The sequence below is a fragment of the Pan troglodytes genome, chromosome 13, assembly GCF_028858775.2.
Source record: "Pan troglodytes isolate AG18354 chromosome 13, NHGRI_mPanTro3-v2.0_pri, whole genome shotgun sequence".
Lineage (NCBI taxonomy): Eukaryota > Metazoa > Chordata > Mammalia > Primates > Hominidae > Pan > Pan troglodytes.
The window spans coordinates 108,830,726-108,851,494 of NC_072411.2; the positions used below are offsets into that span (position 1 = coordinate 108,830,726).

Consider the following 20,769-nt stretch of genomic DNA (forward strand, 5'->3'; position numbering starts at 1 on the left):
TGAAGGCGAATTCTATGACTCCGTCTTCACTGATTTGAGAATGTCAGAAATGAACTGATGTATTTTGTGTATTTCTTTTATTTTAACTATAAGTTCCTGGAAGAATAGGAAATTCAACCTCTCCTGTGTGAGGACTGAAAGCATACCTGAAAGCATTGCCACTGTAGTCACCCTGTACTTACTACAGTTGTCCACTATGGACCCATAATTTAAGGCATGCTAGATTATTCACGCCAACTTCTCAAACCAAACTATTGAAAGACAAGAAATAAGATCTCAAAGCACAAACCATGTGAGCAAGGATTTTTTAAAAAAGATTTTTGTCACATTATTTATTTTTTCTACATTGTTCATTTCACATGCAAAAACCCTTTCTTAAGTTTATTTTTAATTTTTTATATTTTTTAAGCCTAGTCCTTTTCTCAACTTGTTTCCACTGAAATCATTATAGAAAATTATTTTGCTTTGTTCTACAAGGACAGAATGTATTTTAACTCTGTTTAAAAGACCTAGAATTCTCTCCTGTTACAGGGAGACCCACATCAAGCACCCCAATTATTGTCTGTATGTAGACACATTCTCAAGGTGCTTACTATAGAATACAGTGGAACTTTTCTCATTTGATAGTTTACATCACCATTGTAAGAAGGAAGAGAAACTGGGACATAGGTAATGTTTTCAGTGATATGTATGGGCAGATATTCCTGGGAAGCTTTGGTCAGACCTTTTCATCACAACCACACTCATCAAATCAGAAATGAAAAGGGCCTTAGAAAGAATTCAGTCTAGACCCCTTGTTTCACAAATGAAGAAACTAAGTTAGTTTTCAGGGTTAACAAAGAGTGAGAGGCAGAGCCAATAATATAACATAATCACCTTATCTTGAGCCAAATGCTTTTTTCTGTTATTCCATACTCCTGTTTTGAAGTCGAATAGTGAGGCTAGGCACAGTGGCTCACTCCTGTGATCCCAACACTTTAGGAAGCTGAGGTGGGCAAATTGCCTGAGCCCAGGAGTTCCAGACCAGCCTGAGCAACACGGAAAAACCCCGTCTATATAAAAAAATAAAAAAATTAGCCAGTTGTGGTGGCATGTGCCCATAGTCCCAGCTACTTGGGAGGCTGAAGTGGGAGGATCACCTAATCCCATGAGGCAGAGGTTGCAGTGAGCCAAGATCACACCACTGCACTCCAGCCTGAGCAAGAGAGTAAGACCCTTCTCAAAAAAAAAATAAAAAAAAAAAGCTGAATATTAAGTTATTCTGCTAGTTCTCATAGCACAATAGTAAATAGAAAGCGAAACAATAACCAGGTAGTAATCAAGCTTATTAGCTGATCCATTATTGTCAATGGTGCTTTTTATGGAATTAGATAAGAAAGGAAGTATTATATTATTATCATTTAGTATTTTTAAAATAATAGTTTTGAAGTCTTATTTTCTGAGGTATTAACCTTGAGGAGTATTTAGTGTTTACATTTACCTTTTGCAATATATCCTTTTGGTGACTGTCTTCGTCAGTGCACAAATCTTTGATTTTATAGTTTAGATGATTAGATATGAGAAGTTATCCTTATCATATATGATTATGCTCATGTATAATTATGTGCTACCTGGATATTTTTCTCAAATAACAATGGCCTTATCAATAACCCAAGGATATATCAAGTTTAAAAATTTTTTAATAACTGTGAATTTATTTTGTTTCAGTTCAGAAAACCCTATTTTCATTGACAGCATAAACTGAAATATATTCTTACATGAAATCATTTATTTTGCATCCTTTTAGACATTTGTCCATGTATCTAAAAATGAACTTGTTTTTTTCTTTTATGGAAAACAGGAGATCTGATTGTATGTATAATGTATTGAAATATGGAGCTACATACCAATATTATACACTAGTATATAAAGAGTTTATTTAGTATTTACTTTTCTTGTCTTGAATTGTAGTGGAATAATAAATCCCTGAAGAAAGCACTTTGGTCCATGGAATACAAATGATGACTTTGATGTCTCCTGCCTGTGAAGTATCAAAAGATACAGGATTTTAACCCCCTTTGGAATCACTTGGGGGAAATAATGCATCTTCTTATTTGGGAAACTCTCTAAAAATAAGGAAAAAAACCCACTCAATTTCAAAACAGCACATTTTCAAAATGTCTGAAGCATGACATGTCTATAAAGGAATTCTACATATAAAATAGAAAATCTTAAGAAAAGGAGAAAATTTATAGTTTTTGATATTTTATACTTACCAAAAATTCTGTCTTTTAGCACAAGTAAACCTAGATAGCAGGGACCAAGACTGAAAATAATAATAAACCAACAAGTAATGGAAATAAGCAAGTAAACAAAAATGAAAACATTCTGCTAGGTAATAAACAGATTCCACAAACACATTATACTGAAAAGTAAGTGTATCAAAGAGTTAGGGAGCAAAGTTAAGTTCCTAATAAAAGGATTGTGTTGTCAGCTAGAAGCTTTAAGAGTTCCATCTCCAGGTTTGGTAGGATGAGAAGGAAAATAAGATATATCATCGTGTGTCCAGCGTAGTTCCTTGAACAAAAAAAAAGGTATTTAGTAGGTAATGAATGAATTAATGAATAAATTACAGAATAGATAAATTAGTGTAGAAGTAGAATTTTTTTCAATGAGATGATAAATTCTTTGTAGCTATGAAAAGCAGCTGCAACCTTTGTTTTCAAATATGTCCCCTATAAAAATCCACCCACCCGTGAGCTACTCAGTTAATTAATGTCAAGGTGATGCACAAGTTCCTACTTGCCAAAACAAAGTTCAGCACTCTCTAAAGGAAGAGAACAAAAGCAAAGCAGAATCGACAAAAAGAAAATCTTCACATCTTTAAGAGACAACCATGTTCAGTACAATGACAAAGAATCAAATGGCACTTTACATGTATTTGCAGGATACTGTGTCACTCAAAGTAATGGGAGGGAGAGAGAACAGGGAGGGTAGGGATGCTTTTGAAAAAGCTTTTTTTCCCGCTTTTAACTTGCTTTAGCGTTAAGAGTACTTACCAGCTAATAATGTGGAGGAAATTATTCTTTCTCATTGGAGATTACAGAATATATCTATTCATCTTGAATACCCACTTGAAGCCTCTGTAGAAATGTCTCGTCCTCTGGTTGCATTTCTAAAACCTACATGATTTTGTCTTGTTTCTGCAGTGAGAAATTACATCCATAGCAAAGACAATTTAATTGTCTTTTAGAAATTGTTAATTTCTAAAAAATTAACACTCGTTTAGTATCACAATTTATGGGAGAGGGTTTTTTCTATTATTTAGCATAGGTGGCTTATATAAAAATTGCAGAAGTCATAGGACTGTCATGTATTGCAGCTCTGAGAACCAATGCCTGAAACTTAAGCCAAAAAAAAAAAAAAGTTATGACCAGGCACGGCGGCCTCATGCCTGTAATCCCAGCACTTTGGGAGGCCGAGGCAGGCAGACCACGAGGTCAGGAGTTCGAGACCAGCCTGGCCAATATGGTGAAACCCTGTCTCTAACTAAAAATACAAAAATTAGCCGGGCGTGGTGGTGCGCACCTGTAGTCCCAGCTACTTGGGAGGCTGAGGCAGAAGAATTGCTTGAACCCGGGAGGCAGAGGTTGCAGTGAGCTGAGATCATGCCACTGCACTCCAGCCTGGGCGACAGAGCGAGACTCCATCTCAAAAAAAAGAAAAAAGAAAAAAAAGTTATCAAATAATGTATATCAGTTAATTTAGTATTCTGAAAGCAAGGGTTTTCTAAGGTCTTTTTAAAAATGAGGCTTCATATTTTGAATACCTTTCAGTCCCAGTGTTTGCCTCCATAACTTGAAAATCGGAGTAGTTCAGGTGGTTTTGAGTTCTAATGTATTGTCATAGTGGGGAAACATTGCTGCCACCTTCTGTGTTGGTCTTCTTCCCTTAGCCTTCAACACTCTCGGGGGACTTTTCTGTTCTCTGTTGTGTCCCCATCTTTTTGTTTGTTTGTTTTTTAAGAAACCAGGTTGTGCTTAGTCAATGATAAAACTAGAATTTCTCCCTCACATTATTATCTTGTGATAAGATAAAGCAGTATACAGTTAATTAACAGGGTTAGAAATCCAAGATTCTTTCTCTTCCTCTGGGAAAATATTTAGCTAAAAATGTCAGTGAGCCCAATTGTAAGCCTTAAAAAATGGTGGCTTTGAGTCGTGGATCTTTGTTTCGTTTCACTGTCTCAGAGCACACAATACATGTGAAGGGCAGCCTTGTTGAAGCTAATCTCTGTTTTCATGGGAAAGGTAATTTGAAGCCAGTCCTTTTGATTCCTATAGAAATATGAAATAAAGTGTATGTATGTCCACACACTTGTGTGCACACAGGCACAGACACACAACTGCAAACAATGTGTCTTCCTACTTTAACACCAAACTTCATTTTGCCTTTGTAGAGGGAACCTTGGGGACCTCCACTCATTCCAGCCCCATTTTCCAGGATTGGAAAGCTGTACACAGAAGCAGTGACATAAAGTTATTCAGATTCTCACTCTGATAGTCATCTACCACTTGGTGGTCTGAAGCAATTAATACGGTTTCCCAGAGACCCTAACTTTCTATAAGTTTATCCACTTGAGACTACTAATAAACAAAAAACAAAATGTCTAAATACTATGACAGAAATCCAAATATTGCAGACTTATCTGAAATACGCTTTTCAATAACTTCCCAGGTAAACATGTATTTACTTTTAAAGTTATTCTGTCTTGAATTTCTAAGGATCTTCGCAAAACTGAATGATATATTCTGAATTTTGAAAAGATGTAGCTTCTTAGGCATATTTTACAGTTTGAGAATTTTATAAACAATTACTAATGGTTCATTACTTTTGTAATTAAAATACAGATTTGCTGTTATGCAATTTAAATTACTTTTTAATTTTACCTCACATCTGGTAGGAACTATAACAAATTGAATTATTTATGTATTTATAAGTATGTTTAAGATAATTATGTTTTTTAAAAGTAGGGTGTGCAGAATTTGAAGGTAAATTCACAGTTATCCTCAAATATCTTCAATGTGTATGTAGATCTTAATTTCAAATCTTACAGCAAAAAAATTCAATATTTAGCCAACTTTGAAAGCATGTCCTGAATAGATTATTTTGTATTTTAGTGAAATTAGTATGTAATTTCCTTTGTTAAAAAATCTCCATTTTCCCTCCACACAGTGAATATGGCCACAAGCAGGCTAATAGGGGCCGTGGCCGGCACCATTCTGGCCCTGGGGGTGATTTTTGGAGGCACAGGGTGGGGAATAGAGTAAGCATCCTTGCCAGTTTCAGAGTGTTTCTGTGTGGTGCCTGATGTGTGAGGCGATGCCTGTACCTGACTCCATGTCTCGTCCTGTTGACTGTGTTTCCTGTGGTAGTGCACCTTGTGGTGTGATTTGGATGTTGCTTGTGTCCTGTGGTTTTCTTGTGTCATGTAGAACCTTCTCCTGTCTGGAACAATGTGGGGCATAACATAACACTGGGTGTGCTTCTGATATCTTCATAATTAAGGCAATAGTCCCAACACTTCCATTGCTCCTCCACTTTGTAGAAGTAATTTTAAAATACAGACTTTTTTTAAAACCATTTATTGGCAAAAATGCTTTTATATGTGTGTTTTCTTAGGATTCTTGTAATAAAGTTAATCTGTGCCAGTCAAATAAATTTACATATATAACTAGCAATTAGCAACAGTTATAGGACCTTTTAAAGGTAATAAAAATGATAGCTACTAATGTTTTCTTCATTTATTTAGAATGATACAGGAGGCTGCAGCTTAATTTTTTAGAAAGAAGATATTTAGCATACTGCCTTCCTATTTTTCCTATAAAATAGGTTAATAATTCAAAATTGAAGTCTACATAAATATTTGGAAGCAAGGAGCATTAAGAATGAAAAAATATTTAATCCAAACCTGTATAACCGTAAGTGAACAGCTGCAAATCACCTGGTGGATTCGTCTTAAAAGTAGCCAGGGTGTAAATAAATATATTGTGTGCCACTTGCCCATTAAGCTGTCACAGAAATACAGTTCTCCTGATGCTTTGATTTAGGGTGCTCTGTACTTGATCCACATCCTCAGAATAGCTGTCAGTTCTCCAGGGCACATTGCTTCCTGAGATTGCTAATCTGTAGATTAAAATATTATCATGATTTTTTTTCTTCTCTCTCTAATTAGAAAAAGAATATTTAAGAATGGCAGACATAACCCTTTACACAGTCTTTTCTGTCTACTGTGGTGGTGGTAACACTTCAAAGTGGCCCAGGAATGAATTACTAGTATCTTCAGGAATCACTAGATATCTTTGACTCACCCATCCCAAATCATGGGCTTATTGTGAATATCAGATATGTTTTTCTATAGTCCCATTGGTTAGAACAAATGGGTGCTCCTCTTACACACTGGAATTGGGAGACCCGGGGACCAAAATAGCATTAAGAGGGAAGCAGGTTCATAGTTCACACCTTGTGTTGAAGATGACATGAGCCTTCTTTCTCCTGGATTCAAGGACTTTGACCAGACTTAGATCTTCCAACTCACATCTCATCTCTATGGACTGTGAAGCTGGTTAGCACAGGGGAAGCTAGAAATACTAGAAAAGAGATTTTGTTTCTCCTTGTGTATTAGAAAACAAAGACCATAACAGGGATAAAAATATTTAGAGACAAAAACTTTGTCCTGTTTTAATTTCCCCTTGGATCTGTTGACTGGATTATATACAGAAGAAACATTCCTTTTTCGGGGCCAGCTCCATGCATGCATTTATGTGAAATTCCTCCTTGACAAATGGCAGTTTTCTGAAAATCATCCCAAATGCATTTTTTAACATTATACATTGGCTGTAACTTTGGTGTCCTTAAATGTACTAATTGAAAGGATGAATTTTAATAATCCTTCCTTGAAGTCTTAGAGATAGGTAAAATCAAAGAGGCCTTTCTTGTAAAACATAGTCCTTGTTATCAGCATTTGTTTTCATCAATCATTTCCAGTTTTGTTCGTTTGTGACTATTTCTAATTGTGACAGGTAAGTCTGTGTAAGTGTATGTATATTTTTTCTAAAGATAGATTTGTTATTATTCCTGGTTTATGAGCACTAGTTTTCTCTTAGCTTACTGATTTTTTTCCCCATCAAATTCCAAGTTTTAGCATAATTGCTCAAGAAATATAGTTTTTTAAAAAATAATGTAGTACAATATAGATTGTCTCAACATTTCTTAGTTTAATTGATAGAGTAATGTTCATTCAGTCACTAAGAATTCCATGGGCAGTTTTTTTTTTAATTTCTACTCCTTAGTTTATATGTCAGGAATCATTTTTCATGAATTATGTGTTGATTCTAATCCTAGCCTATGTTTTCTGAAGCGGACGAAGTGCAAATCATATCCAAAGCATAGAGTATGTACATGGTTATATATTTTTTTAATATTTGTTTTGAAATTTGATTCTCTGTTGAATTGTGGGGAGGAAATACATGTAAGTAGAATAAAGTTTCTCTAAAACAGAAGTTAGCAAACTTCTGTAAAAGGCCAGATGGTAAATAGTTTTAGCTTTCAGCCTACAGGGTTGTCTGTAACAACTTCTCAACAATGCTGTCTTAGCATGAAAGCAGCCATAAACAATATGTAAATGAATGTGCGTGGCTGTGTTCCGATAAAACTTTTTTGCAAAAGCAGACAGTGGGGCTAGATTTGGTCTGTGGGCTCCAGTTTCCTGACCCTTGACTTATAGGATATGTTTTAGGGTCAGACAAATCTGTGTTCACATCTTGCCTCTATCACTCACAAACTTCTAGAAGCCTGTTTCCTCATCCATTAAACAAGGATAGTCATAGTTCCCACCTCATACGATTTTTGTAAAGATCAAAAGAGATACTATATGTCAAGTGTTCAGTACTGTGTCCAGCACATAGTAAGTGCACAATACGGTAGCTGTTTAAACTATTTTTATGGCTCTCATTATTATTATTATTATTATTATTATTGGTGTATCTCTAAAGGCAACTGAGATTCGTTCTCTAGACGGTCAGTGGTTAGTCTTAAGAGCATGTCACAAGCCCAGGAGCCTAAAGAGACCTGCACCCCGAGACTGTATTGCAGCTGTCCTCTACCTGCCCACCAAGCCCTGGATGGTCTCCGAATAAAAACACATTATGCATGCAATTTGTGTGCTGCCAAAAGTGGCATCCATTTATGTACACAGTTGAGGGCACTGATGTGAGCAGAAAAGAGAATTTTTTACACAGAAATGAATGTTTACACAAAACTCAAGGATTTTAGGGAAACTAGCAACATTGGCTTTGTGATTCCTGGAGCAGGGATAGATAGGACTGAAAGTATTTTGTTGTTAGGGGACACTGTACCTGCATGTTAGCATCCTGAAGGATGGGATATGTAAAGTAATTATTATACTAGGTTTAACGTTGCTTAGATTTTAAAATGCTAAGCTTAAGGAGAGGAGTGAGCGAGTGGACAGGAGTTAACTAGGATATGGATTAGCTCTTATCCTTAGCAATTGATAGAAATGCCACCTTGTCTTTTCTTTCTTACTGTCCTTTGGCTCTCTGCTTTTTTATATCTCTAAGCCTGAAAGTTCTGTTAGTAACAATGGGAACTTTAAAGCTATTCTCAGTTGAATCTAAGGAATCTTTTTACCATTTCCCCAAAATTACGCAAATGAGATGTATGCTTCCTTATATCTTGCCTTTGGAACCCCATTTTGGTCTTTACCACTGTAAGGATAGTGAAGAAGTGTATCTTTGAGAGCAAGGCTTCAAAAGTCAGATCTGTATTGACTTCCTTCTGACTGCTAAATTTTAACTGTTTCCAAGTGGGGAATTAAAAAGTTAGCATTCAGACCACTTTTAGGTGCTTTTTGGAAGGGCATTGTAGCAGAATGTGTTTCCTTTCCTCCATGCCCCCATTTGTGAGTCAGATGGAGCTTGTCTGAATGCGATGGTGTTCTCTCTGTGCTTTTACTTATTTGATACATGATACTGGGAGAGGGGAAGAGAAGAAGGATGTGTAAAGACAACAAGTGGGGCCTATTTGCTTCAAATTCTGTGAAAGGTGAATTTAATGGAACTTAATTGTCAATGGTGCAGAAACTTTAGATTTAAAGGCATATAAATCCAAGCAACGCTCACCGTAGCATCTAAAATGCAATTAAGCTAAGTAAATAAAGGCAATTTAAATGTTTAGCCGTCTTTTACACAGGATATTTACTTCCTGAAACTGCTTAACTGCCTTTCCCTTGTGGTAACGAAAGTGGTTGGTTCATATGACTCTTCCCATGATCCTTTGTCACAGGTCCTAGTGCCACCAATCTCATAATAGGCTCCATCGCTGGTGCCATCCTGGTAGCAGCTATTGTCCTTGGGGGCACAGGCTGGGGATTTAAGTAAGCAACGCCGCATGTCTTCTTCTCAGTGGCTCTGGCACTTCTCTTTTCTGCTTACATAACCAAGTTTTGAGTTCCTGCTACAAGAGCTTAGGTTCTGTCAGTCAAACTGCAAAAAATAAGTCTTTTTATTCAGAAATGGGTTAGAAATGAAGAAACACGGACCCTCAACTGTCATTTTCAGGCAAGTGGAAATGTAGAAGGAATTCATATACACTGATTTTTAAGGAGAACAACGAAGTTCTTTGGTAGAAGACAGTCCAGCTTGTAAGAGCAGGCACTCTGAGATACATTCATTTCTACACAGGAAATCGAGGAAACCATGTAGTTGGAAATAAGTGGATGTAAATTGCTTGTATCTGTTTAAAACTTGTTTGTAGTCCACTGATATTTTGAAATTTTCACAACCTAAGTAATTATGCAATCATTACTTTTATTTTTCATATGTAACATAGTATATGTAGCTTTGTGATTTGAAAAGCTTTATAGTTTAATGAAAACAGATTTTAAAAGTATTTGTATAATCCTCAACCAACTGAATTGGTTTTAAATCAGAATTTGAAAAATGTGGCTTTGTGACACTTAGTATTTTCTAATCAAGGACTAAATATTGACCTGACAGGTAGGCCTGGTGTGTTTTCATAGTGACCTTTTAGTTTGGATTGCACACTGCTTACTGAACTAAGATTGTTTAAATAGACACACTGGGTATTCACAAATAAACTTCAATTGTGATCAAAATTTTTAAACCTGATTTATCCAGGCTGGATATTTCTACACTCCAGAATCATTGGATAATTGCTTTTTATACCTTTTCATGCTATAGTGGGTTGATGATTATGATTTGTAGGTAAGCCCTCCTGTGCCTCCTGTGATAAATTAAGTTTCAGCCAGATTCACAGAAACAAATTTAAGTGGGAAATAAGACCATTACCCAAATTCAAAACCCACTTTGCCTGCATCTGGTTACTCAAAAGAGGAAGCTTTTGCCCTGAACTATCTGAATAATTGCCTTAATTATAAACTTTATATGTTTTATATTTGGGATTTTGAATTCAATATGTTTCAGCCAGTTAAAGTGTTATTTTTAGAAGCTGATTAAAGAAACCAAAGATGATTTAAATACATTCAACATTTTCTGCTAATTTGTTATCATATTAAGATTTATTGAGTAAGTCTACAGTTTTTGAGTGCCTTTAACTTGAAATAGTATTATAAAATTATACGTCTTTTCTCTCGGTATATTTATAGAGTTGAACTTGTTTAGTAAAGTAGTCTTGGCATCAGTGTGTTTTCAAAAACACACTCATAAAATGGACAACTCATATTTAAATTTATTGTTTTGGTATTAATAAAATATTGCCCACATAGTGAGTCACGCATGTGGCATCTAGTAAGAAATATGTTTTCGTTTGGGCGGACCTAATTCAAGCAAAACTTTTCTTAGTGTTCCACTGCTACGAAAAAGTCATTGAACATTATAGTACTGCCATACTCTTATTATTTTATAATGCTTCCTTGAACCTTTTCATTAGTATGCCTCAAGAAAAATAAATCTGGATCATGCCCAGGCTTATGCCTCATTTGGCGTTAAGAAATCCCGGTTTCAAAGGCCTGGAAAACAGTCTATTACACGTCTTTGCCGTCTAGCCATATGCAATGCCAAATTTATCATTGCAGTGTTTGGAGAGAAGAGCACACTATTCTGTAGCAGGACCTCAAAACAGTGGCCTGGCCTAGCTCACAGCTTGAATTGCATGTTTCTTTGGGGAAAAATGGAAAAGCCTTTATCACTGTGTATATAAGTGGATTAGGCCCTGTAAAGATTCTTTATATCTGAGAGAGAGAGAGATCTCGTTATCACAAGAACAGAAAACAAAAGGTGGGGGATCAGCACTTAGTGAGATGAGAAACAGCCTTTGCTGACTGCTGCCTGGTTGTTGCTGTGTAGGGACCTGTACTGCTGAGCTGAGTCAAAGCCCCTTCCTGTGCCCTGTAACTCTGATAATCACTTTCAGGGAGAACTGTGTAGAAAGACACACAATAGGGTGAAGTATTTCATGCCCCGAAGCAAAGAAAACGATGAAGACTAAGAATAATTCCAGAACATGTAACTTTAGGAGTTTAGATTTGGAGAATGTGCTACTCCTGGGTGACTGTTGGTTGCTACCTGAGGATCTTAATTTGCTTTAGATTTTAGTAGTAACTGTGTGGTTTGTGTTCAGCTTTAAATAACACTTCTACCTTGTAATAAAAGGCTTTTGGTGCTGAATGATAATGTTTAGATTTTCCCACCACTTGGACAGTTCTGGAGATTACTAGTCTGGAGATAATTCGTAAGTATAATTATTTGCTATTTGAACTGAAAGCCTTTGGGTTTGAGTTCAATGTAAACGTTTAAAAAGAGATTCCTTTAGAATCAGAAGTTGAAAATAGTTTGTACAAAAGATTGTTCTAAATTCTGCTACTGGGAATCCCTCCTGATACCAGGTTTTTGTTTCTAGAAGAAAAGTTGGTAAGGTAACCTGAACAATTTGAGGGCATGTCAACTTTTTGATTAAAGGAAAATACAGTAACTACTCAGGGAAAATACTATATTTTCCTAATGTCACATTTCTTTAGGTGTACTAGTGAGTAGTTTAGATGTAGAAGTATCATACTATACGTGACCTGCCCAAGTATAAATGAGAAATACAGCTATGCTCTAAGCCCTGACCTTGTCTGCCATTCTTTAAAGTTCTTTCCTTAAACTATTATTTCCTCTGAAATAGGTGGTAAAAAGCATGAAAATGTGTGCATGTGTGTGAATGTGTGCACATTTGTGTGTGTGAAGTGATAATAAAGATGTATCAAGATTATTATAATCTGAAAATAATACTGATTTAAATTACATACTTCCTTTTAGTAGATTAGTTGAGTCAGACCGCTTTGGTTAATGCAAGCAAGACTTCCACAAGCAAGGTTGTGGATTTCCTGAAGAATTTTTAAATGTTTTATTTGGTAGATTTTTAAAAAATATTCTCACATATTGTGTAATGTTATGGGTAGTAACTTTGCTTAATTTCTTTTTCTTTTTTTTTGAGACAGAGTTTTGCTTTTATTGCCCAGGCTGGAGTGCAGTGGCATGATCTCAGTTCACCGCAACCTCCGCCTCCCAGGTTCAGGCGATTCTCCTGCCTCAGCCTCCTGAGCAGCTGGGATTACAGGCATGCGCCACCACGCCCAGCTAATTTTGTATTTTTAGCAGAGATGGGGTTTCTCCATGTTGGCCAGGCAGGTCTGGAACTCCCAACCTCAGGTGATCCGCCAGACTCGGCCTCCCAAAGTGTTGGGATTACAGGCATGAGCCACTGTGCCCAGCCAACTTTGCTTAATTTCATACTCCAGAAGTATGAGGTTACTAAGGGTATGATTAGTCGTAGAGTCCCAGGTATTGAGGGTCTTAGGAATTTCTCTATGAAATCCTGTGAAAAACGAACATAGGCATGTGGCACACCAATTTGCTCTGCTTCTATATCTGCATTTATTTTCATTCACCCCATGCTCCTGTTCTTCCCCATCACCCACACACAAGAATAAAGTTATGAGCTGTGGTGCAGAGGATTGCAAACCTCTGTCCTAGTTGACTCATGGAGACTCATGACACCTACCCAACATTAAATGATGATACTGCTTGATTCGACTGTTAGAGCTGTTGCTTTTACTGGACATTAGAAAAAGCAGGACCATTTTAGTAGCATCTTCCCTAAAGCTTAGGAAAGGTGAAAAGTATATGAAAAGAGAATTTCATATGTCCATTTAAAAGTGAACAGGATTGTCTTCAGCACCTTAGGCATTGCTATTTATCTGATATTCCCTAAATTTGAATGTAGGGTTTTACATGCACATTAGTAGGTGATGGTGGTAGGAAAAGAGAAATTCTAGGTGATGGTAGGAAAAGAAATGAAGGTAATAATGACATGGTTTGTTGAAAATTGAAATCAAAAGGACTACAGGATGAACACTGAGCTTTTCCAGTGATACTGTAACACCTCAGTCTGTAGAACCTCATCACCACGTCTTACTCTCCTGCTACTTGCCCTGTCCATGGGATTCAGTGGCAAAGTGGATTTCATCAGTGGCCATACTGGCCTGGCATAGCTACTCCTTACATTAAAAGTGTTAATTTAATATTAATAAGTCTGTGTAATTATCATACGTGATTCCTTCTCTCTGAGAAGTTATTTGTGTTAAAAGCTCTTCTGAGCCTGACTCTGGATTTAAGAGATTCTGTCTGGCCTACGTTCCATTTTATTGGACATGTTAAAAGACTGTTTATGTACTCACACAAAATGAAAAAGAGCTATATCTAGACTATTACCAGCAAAGTTAAGAGTTATCTGAAGCTGGGCATGGTGGCTCATGCCTGTAATCCCAGCACTTTGGTAGGCTGAGGTGGACAGATCGCCTGAGGACAGGAGTTCGAGACCAGACTGGCCAACATGGTGAAACCCTGTCTCTACTAAAAATACAAAAATTAACCGGGCATGGTGGTGCACGCCTGTAATCCCAGCTACTCGGGAGGCAGAGACAGAATCCCTTGAACCCGGGAGACGGAGGTTGCAGTGAGCCGAGACTGCGCCATTGCACTCCAGCCTGGGCAACAAGAACAAAACTCTGTCTCAAAAAAAAAGAGTTATCTGAATGTCAAGTCAGATAAAATTTGAAAGGAACTTAATATTGCTAATTGTATTTTCTCAAAAGAGTAAACACCATTTTTTGTGGGGGCCTTTTGATTTTTATTGAATTAGGAAATTGAATTAAATTTGGCTAGTCTTTCCACGAGGAGGATAACCAGACTGCTGTTTTTTTGAATTCCATGACTGTATCCCAGTTCAAAATGAGAAGCCTGATTCCCTTAATGCCTGGGACTCCTGGGTTAGGCACTTTCTCTTTCATGGTACCAGGCTGGCCAGGAAGATCGGTGCATTTCCCTGCCCCAGCACCCCAGGGAAGTGAGCTCAGTGTATGGTGGCCTAGGAGGGGTTGGGCTAGGGACACTTCGTCAGGGGGTGACTCAGCATAGAATGATAAGAATGTGCTAACCATGGATAAATATATGCCCTTGAAAGAAGAACTAAAGGCTTTACGGCTCTGAGATGGTTATTGTTACGGAAAGAGTCTTGCTTTAATTTTGTGTAGATGTTATGTGTATAATGTATATTGTAGACAAAAGTCCAGATTATTTCAGAAGTAGTAAAAATGGATGAAAGCTGTGAAAATGTAAGCTTTATGGATTATGCTAGTGTTTTATAATGATCCAGAAATACCTTACAGGTTATGAGAAAGTTAATTACCTTCAGAATCCTAGTGAGCGGAGGGTATTCAGAGGAAACCGTTATGAAGAAAGACAGCAAGGACCTGCCCTCAGTAGTTGTACTTTCACATTAAAATTGAACTGAAAGAATATTTTTTTCATAGAGAAAATTCAGACCGTTCTCAACATACAGTGGCCGTGATGGTTTTACAATTTATGTGTGAGGCACCTTCACAGTCCGCTTGCCACAGGAGTGTTCATCTCTGTCCTCATCGCAGTGTCGCCTCCCTTGTAGAGGAGCTCACTTTCCCCCTGCTGGGACATCAGTGGAAGAGCTAAGGTCCTGGAATGCCCCATTGGTGTTCAGAGTCCATTTTCATCCAGAAAGATACAGTTCTACAGGATGGCTCAGCCTCTCTGTCTGACCTGGGAACCCAGTGATCCTGTAGAGCAATATTTCTGCAAAAAGGTGCAACCTAAGCTTCAAAAACCAGCTTTTAAAAAGAGCACAAGCTTTTGGACACCAGCGGTTGTCTGTGTGCCAGGCTGAAATGGAATTTCCTATCTCCATTTAAAAGTGGACTGCATTGCTGTTATGACCTTGGACATGGCTACTTATCGGTCATTCCCGAATTCGAATAAAGGAATTTAGATGTGGGCAATATAGTCATTTACATGCACAGTGCTAGCTTGGTTTGCCCTTTCCTCTACATTTGGATTTACTGAGGAAATTTAGTTTAACATTTATCTTGAGTTCTAGCAATACATAGCTCACAAGATTGGGGCCTCTTGTCCTTCAGGGTCATTTCACAAGGTCAGGCAGTCTCTGTTTTTCCTCCCTGACTCACAGAGTATGGCTCCTTAAACCTCTACCTTCCAGGGATATGAACATAGGTGGCAGATGGAAACCCTGTGCTCTGCAGCAAACTAACTTGGTGGAGGATGCATTATGGGATACTTGCCTTTTGGTTTCACATTGGTTTCTTGGGCAGCATCAGCAGTGCCCGCTTTCAAGAATGTTGACTTAAAAGAGGGCTGGGTGGGAATGATGAAGAAAAGTAAACAGCATTGTTGCAGATAGTGTTGGCTGCAATGGTTACCTGCTAGGCCAATGAGTCACACACTTAGGTCACTCATGAAGACGTTTTAATGTAAACTTTAAAAAGAAAAGACAAGTTTTCTTTAAAGACTTTTATGTTGGTATTTCAAAAGAGAAGCATCAAAGTGACCATCTTGGGAAAAATAAGAACTTTGCAGGATGCCTTTATACCTATTTTGAGCTTTGGTATTGTTTTTATTTTGAATTACTTGTGGGGGAGGAGGAATATATCGCAATGGCTTTGATACTTAGGGCCTGTAAGGGTATCCAGCTGGCCCTGAGTCGGTGGGCAGGGGAGTGAGGGCTTTGGGGACTCCTCAGTCTCCAGTTTTGCATGATGCCTCGGTGGCAGTAGCGTTGCACCCGCCCAGTATGCAGACTAAATGCATGAGCCCCTTGCTTGATGCCCCACATAAAGCCAGACCATGGGGAGGTTGCAACCAACTTTTACTGTTGCCTTGTAGTGTCTTGCTGGTTCTTTCTTTTCTCTTTAAACATAGGAGCCACTTTTTAGGAGACTGGACACTGTGAGCAAAGCATTTTAACTTGCGGATTTTCAACTAAGCTAAATTCTGCATTTGCTTAACTAACCTGAACCTGTGTCCACTCTCCTTTGAGTGTACTGTCTTACTATGCACTCTGTTTTTCAACTTTCTAGATATAAAAAATGCTTGTTCTATAGTGGAGTAAGAGCTCACACACCCAAGGCAGCAAGATAACTGAATAGAGCGAGGCTCTTTTGCCACCTTGGTAAAGGCCAGTTCACTGCTATAGAACTGCTATAAGCCTGAAGGGAAGTAGCTATGAGACTTTCCATTTTTCTTAGTTCTCCCAATAGGCTCCTTCATGGAAGAGGCCTTCCTGTAATAATTTTCACCTAATGAATTAGCAGTGTGATTATTTCTCAAATAAGAGACAAATTGGGCCGCAGAGTCTTCCTGTGATTTAAAATAAACAACCCAAAGTTTCGTTTGGTCTTCACCAAAGGACATACTCTAGGGGGTATGTTGTGAAGACATTCAAAAACATTAGCTGTTCTGTCTTTCAATTTCAAGTTATTTTGGAGACTGCCTCCATGTGAGTTAATTACTTTGCTCTGGAACTAGCATTATTGTCATTATCATCACCATTCTGTCATCATCATCTGATTAATATTGTGGATTTTCCCCCTCTGCTTGCATCTTCTTTTGACTCACTCTGGAAGAAATGTCAAGAAGAGAAGGTTCGATCCTACTCAGCAAGGCCCCATCTGAATCAGCTGCGCTGGATGGACACCGCCTTGCACTGTTGGATTCTGGGTATGACATACTCGCAGCAGTGTTACTGGAACTATTAAGTTTGTAAACAAAACCTTTGGGTGGTAATGACTACGGAGCTAAAGTTGGGGTGACAAGGATGGGGTAAAAGAAAACTGTCTCTTTTGGAAATAATGTCAAAGAACACCATTCACCACCTGTCAGTAAACGGGGGAGGGGGCAAAAGACCATGCTATAAAAAGAACTGTTCCAGAATCTTTTTTTTCCCTAATGGACGAAGGAACAACACACACACAAAAATTAAATGCAATAAAGGAATCATTAAAAAAAATAGTAAATGATTTTTTTTCCCTCAGCCTGCTGGCACTTAATATCTTCTAAATGATTTGGCATGATTTTTTTTTCTTTACTACCGATGACAAACTCCAGTGGCATGAAGATCTAATTTTCAAAAGGGTAAAAACTGCATGGCATATATACAACAAGCTAGCAAGCCAATTCTCAGCAAAACCTGCAACAGAATTCCTAAGGTGAAGATGACAGATGAACACAAAGAAGCTGCCTGGGCCTCTTCACTTAAACATGTCCCCACACCCCATCCTCTCGGAGCCCCACTTCTTACCCCCCACCTCCCACCCTCTATAATCCCCACTCCCCATTGGAGACCAGGCCAGGGCAGAACTCCACGGACCTTGCTCTTGTTGATTCACTTTCCCCATTGTGTTTTCTCCTGGACTGAGCATCCTTTGGAAATGGGAGCTGGAATTTGAACAATGATGCTATTGTATAGTTCTTTTATAAATGTAAATATGGAAATAAGAGATTTTGACACATCATTTTCACTTGTCTGTATTGAGATATTTTCCTTGTAAAGGTTCTCTGTAAACTTGAGTTGATTTTTTGCTCCCCGTCTTTTTTGTTTCTTGTCTCTCTTTCTCTGTCTCTGTCCTTCTCTCTTGTAACGTGTTATACAATGACTCTTGGGCTTGCTTAAAAAGACAGATATAGCCACAGATGCAGGGAGTTTGGGCACAAAACACGTGCAGTTTAAAGTTGGTGTGCGTTAAACCAAAAATAAAAGGGGGGACATAAACAACAAAATAACCCATATCAAAGACACAAAATTATGTAAATGGAAATATATGTACTAAGTTTCGAAAATTTTTTGATGTCATTATAAACCTATGTAAATAATGTAAGAAAGTAGACACCCTTTCAGATTAATCACAAAAGTGCCAAGCTCATGATTTTGGTTTTCGGTTTTGACAATTTTCTTTCCCTGTCTTTAATGTGAAAGGAGGATAAACTTAAAGCCTTAAATAAAAAAAATTTTTTTAATGTTAAAAGCTTGGAAAAAATTAAGCTTTCCATTTTATTTGTATTTGTTAGTGTCAATATTTCATCCATGCTCATTTTCCTGCCTCAAAATATATATGGTAGAACCCTATTGGAAAAGTGGTAATAGGAATAGAAGGAGCAGTTACCTTTGTATCCGCATTGTTAAAATAGGCTTTTATGCTGTGCTGTGCTTTCAAGAAACCTTGTTTGACCTCTGGCATTTTACTGATCAGTGGACCGTTGCACTGGATTATAATGGGATTCTACTATATACAAATCCACATTGTTCTTCTCCCTCCGGCCAGATTTGCAGATGTAATCTGGGCTTTCCAAGTCCCTCTGAGTTTCCTTCACTTTTACTGATTTTTTTCTTCTAAATATGGTCAAGATAGCTTCTGTCACGTGTTAAGTAAATAAGCTGAAGAAATTTGGTCCCGGCTTTGTTTTAATGTACAAACCTGTACGTGATCACTTCAGTGAGCATCCATCTATAGATGGGCTTTAGTAAAGACTGTCCCAAAGAGCCCCTACTTCTCTAATGCCCCCCCTTTTTTTTTAGGAAAAGAACATGCAGTTTTACTCATCACTTCTTCATGACACCAAATCCATTGCTAGGTTTAGCTCCTGGTCCCTTTTCAGCAAGATTCATGTTATCCGTCTTACAACTTTGATTTTGGAAAGTATTATGTCCTAAAAATGCACTGCTTAACACAGTGGGGATTTTTTCCCCCGAGGTGTCTTTAACTGGGGAAGTACCACAAACATAGAGCAGAGACTTTAATTTCTATATTCTACAATAGACCATCACCAAACATCTTATCATGTTGTTGCTTTCTGAGTAATAGGTGCTACGCAGGTAGGCGGGCTTTCTCTAGGACTAGCTGTACGTTTATTTTGTAATAACAGGGCTATCTACAAGGCCTCTCAGCCTTACTCCTGGCTTCATAGGACACAGGTAGCATCCCTCTAGTCATTGGCAATGGCTCTTTCAGCTCGGAGAAAGCTTGGAGGAAACTCAGAATACTTGGTATCTTTTCCTGTTGCTGCATTGCTTAGTGTTTCCTTGTTGCTGGGTCCTACTCTCTAGTAGATACTAAACTGCTGTGAAGTACACCATACACATTTCACTAAGATTCCAGAGTCACCATGGTGACGTAACAGAAACAAAATCATGGTGGTTACAAAACAAATTAAATCTCTATTGTTAACTTTTAAGCATTTCACAAACAACATTGTAAATGTGCGATGTTATGTTTTAAATCAGACCACAGTGGTCCCCAAATATTATGTACATATGGCAAATGTCAGTGTAACTTTTTGTTACACTGGCAATTTCATAGGTAATCGAACCTATGCTCCAATGTTAAATTATTTGTGTATATGTAAAATACACAAGCTTTAAGCTATGTGTGTATGAATATGAAAGTTAATGCAACCATATCAATTGTAAAAATGGATTATAATTATTTTTGATGGTATTAGGTTATGTAGTTTCAAACTCTTTGCTGTATTTTGTTTTGCACCTGCCATTCATTTGCTAATTTTTGTGGCGTGGAGATTCTTTTTTATTAATTTGAGCTCACAGCACAAGTGTATCACTGTTTAATGTTACCCAACAAGAGTTAGTGTTAAGTGATGATCAAGTTCCCATTTCACCTGCTCTACTTTTGCTGCATTAATTAATGACACCCGGATGAGGAGACGTGCGCTAACTTCATTGCTCATCTGGGATAGTGCATGAGCCCATTGAATTAGAGCTGCTCCTACTAGATAACTGAGCAGTACACATAAGTGCATGTTATGAAACATGAATCACATAGAGCAGTGGAGTTTTACCAAGTGGTGTGTGTGGTTTTTGTTTTTTACTATGCAAAGATGGGAAATGCACAAACTTTTCAAAGACTAGTGTCTGAAGAACTTTACAAACAATACTTGAACCCTTTCTTTAAAGTTATCCCATCATGTTTTATAGTCATTGTTGCTTCCATTGTTAGTTTCCATTTTTAAGTGCTTTGTAATTTTTTAAGTGCACTACCTGAAATTTTGTTTGAAATTAATAAATTCATTCATATCTTGTTGGCTGCCTATGAATGGAGATTCAGTAGTCATTGTATGCATCTTTAAGTCAAATGTGTATTAAAACTTTCGTTAACGTAGAATGTTGTAGCTTTATGCTTTAATCATTTCTTTTAAACCCCCTTTTCTGTTTCCTCTTGTAGTGCTGATTAAATGGCCATGTGCCTGATATCATCAGAGTTTTAGCATGGATCCAAAGGCTTACTGAAAATTTAAGCAGTCAATGGCACAAAATAAAATCTCTGATTAATGATAAATATATGCCTGATTA

General features: G+C 37.5%; 1 protein-coding gene across 3 annotated transcripts in view; it reads left to right on the top strand.

The window, feature by feature from the left end:
* Positions 1-20,513, top strand: part of ADAM23 (ADAM metallopeptidase domain 23) — a 177,591-nt gene extending 157,078 nt beyond the window's left edge. The window contains exons 25-26 of one of the 3 annotated variants that reach the window (XM_009444104.5): positions 5,215-5,305; positions 17,033-20,513. In XM_009444104.5, the coding sequence (XP_009442379.1) occupies positions 5,215-5,305; positions 17,033-17,081 (140 nt within the window). In that variant the 3' untranslated portion in view covers positions 17,082-20,513. Of the gene's footprint in view, positions 1-5,214; positions 5,306-9,342; positions 9,434-17,032 lie in introns of all 3 variants that reach the window. The other 2 variants (XM_516049.8, XM_009444105.5) reach the window with 2 other exon arrangements.
* Positions 20,514-20,769: the final 256 nt, after the last annotated feature.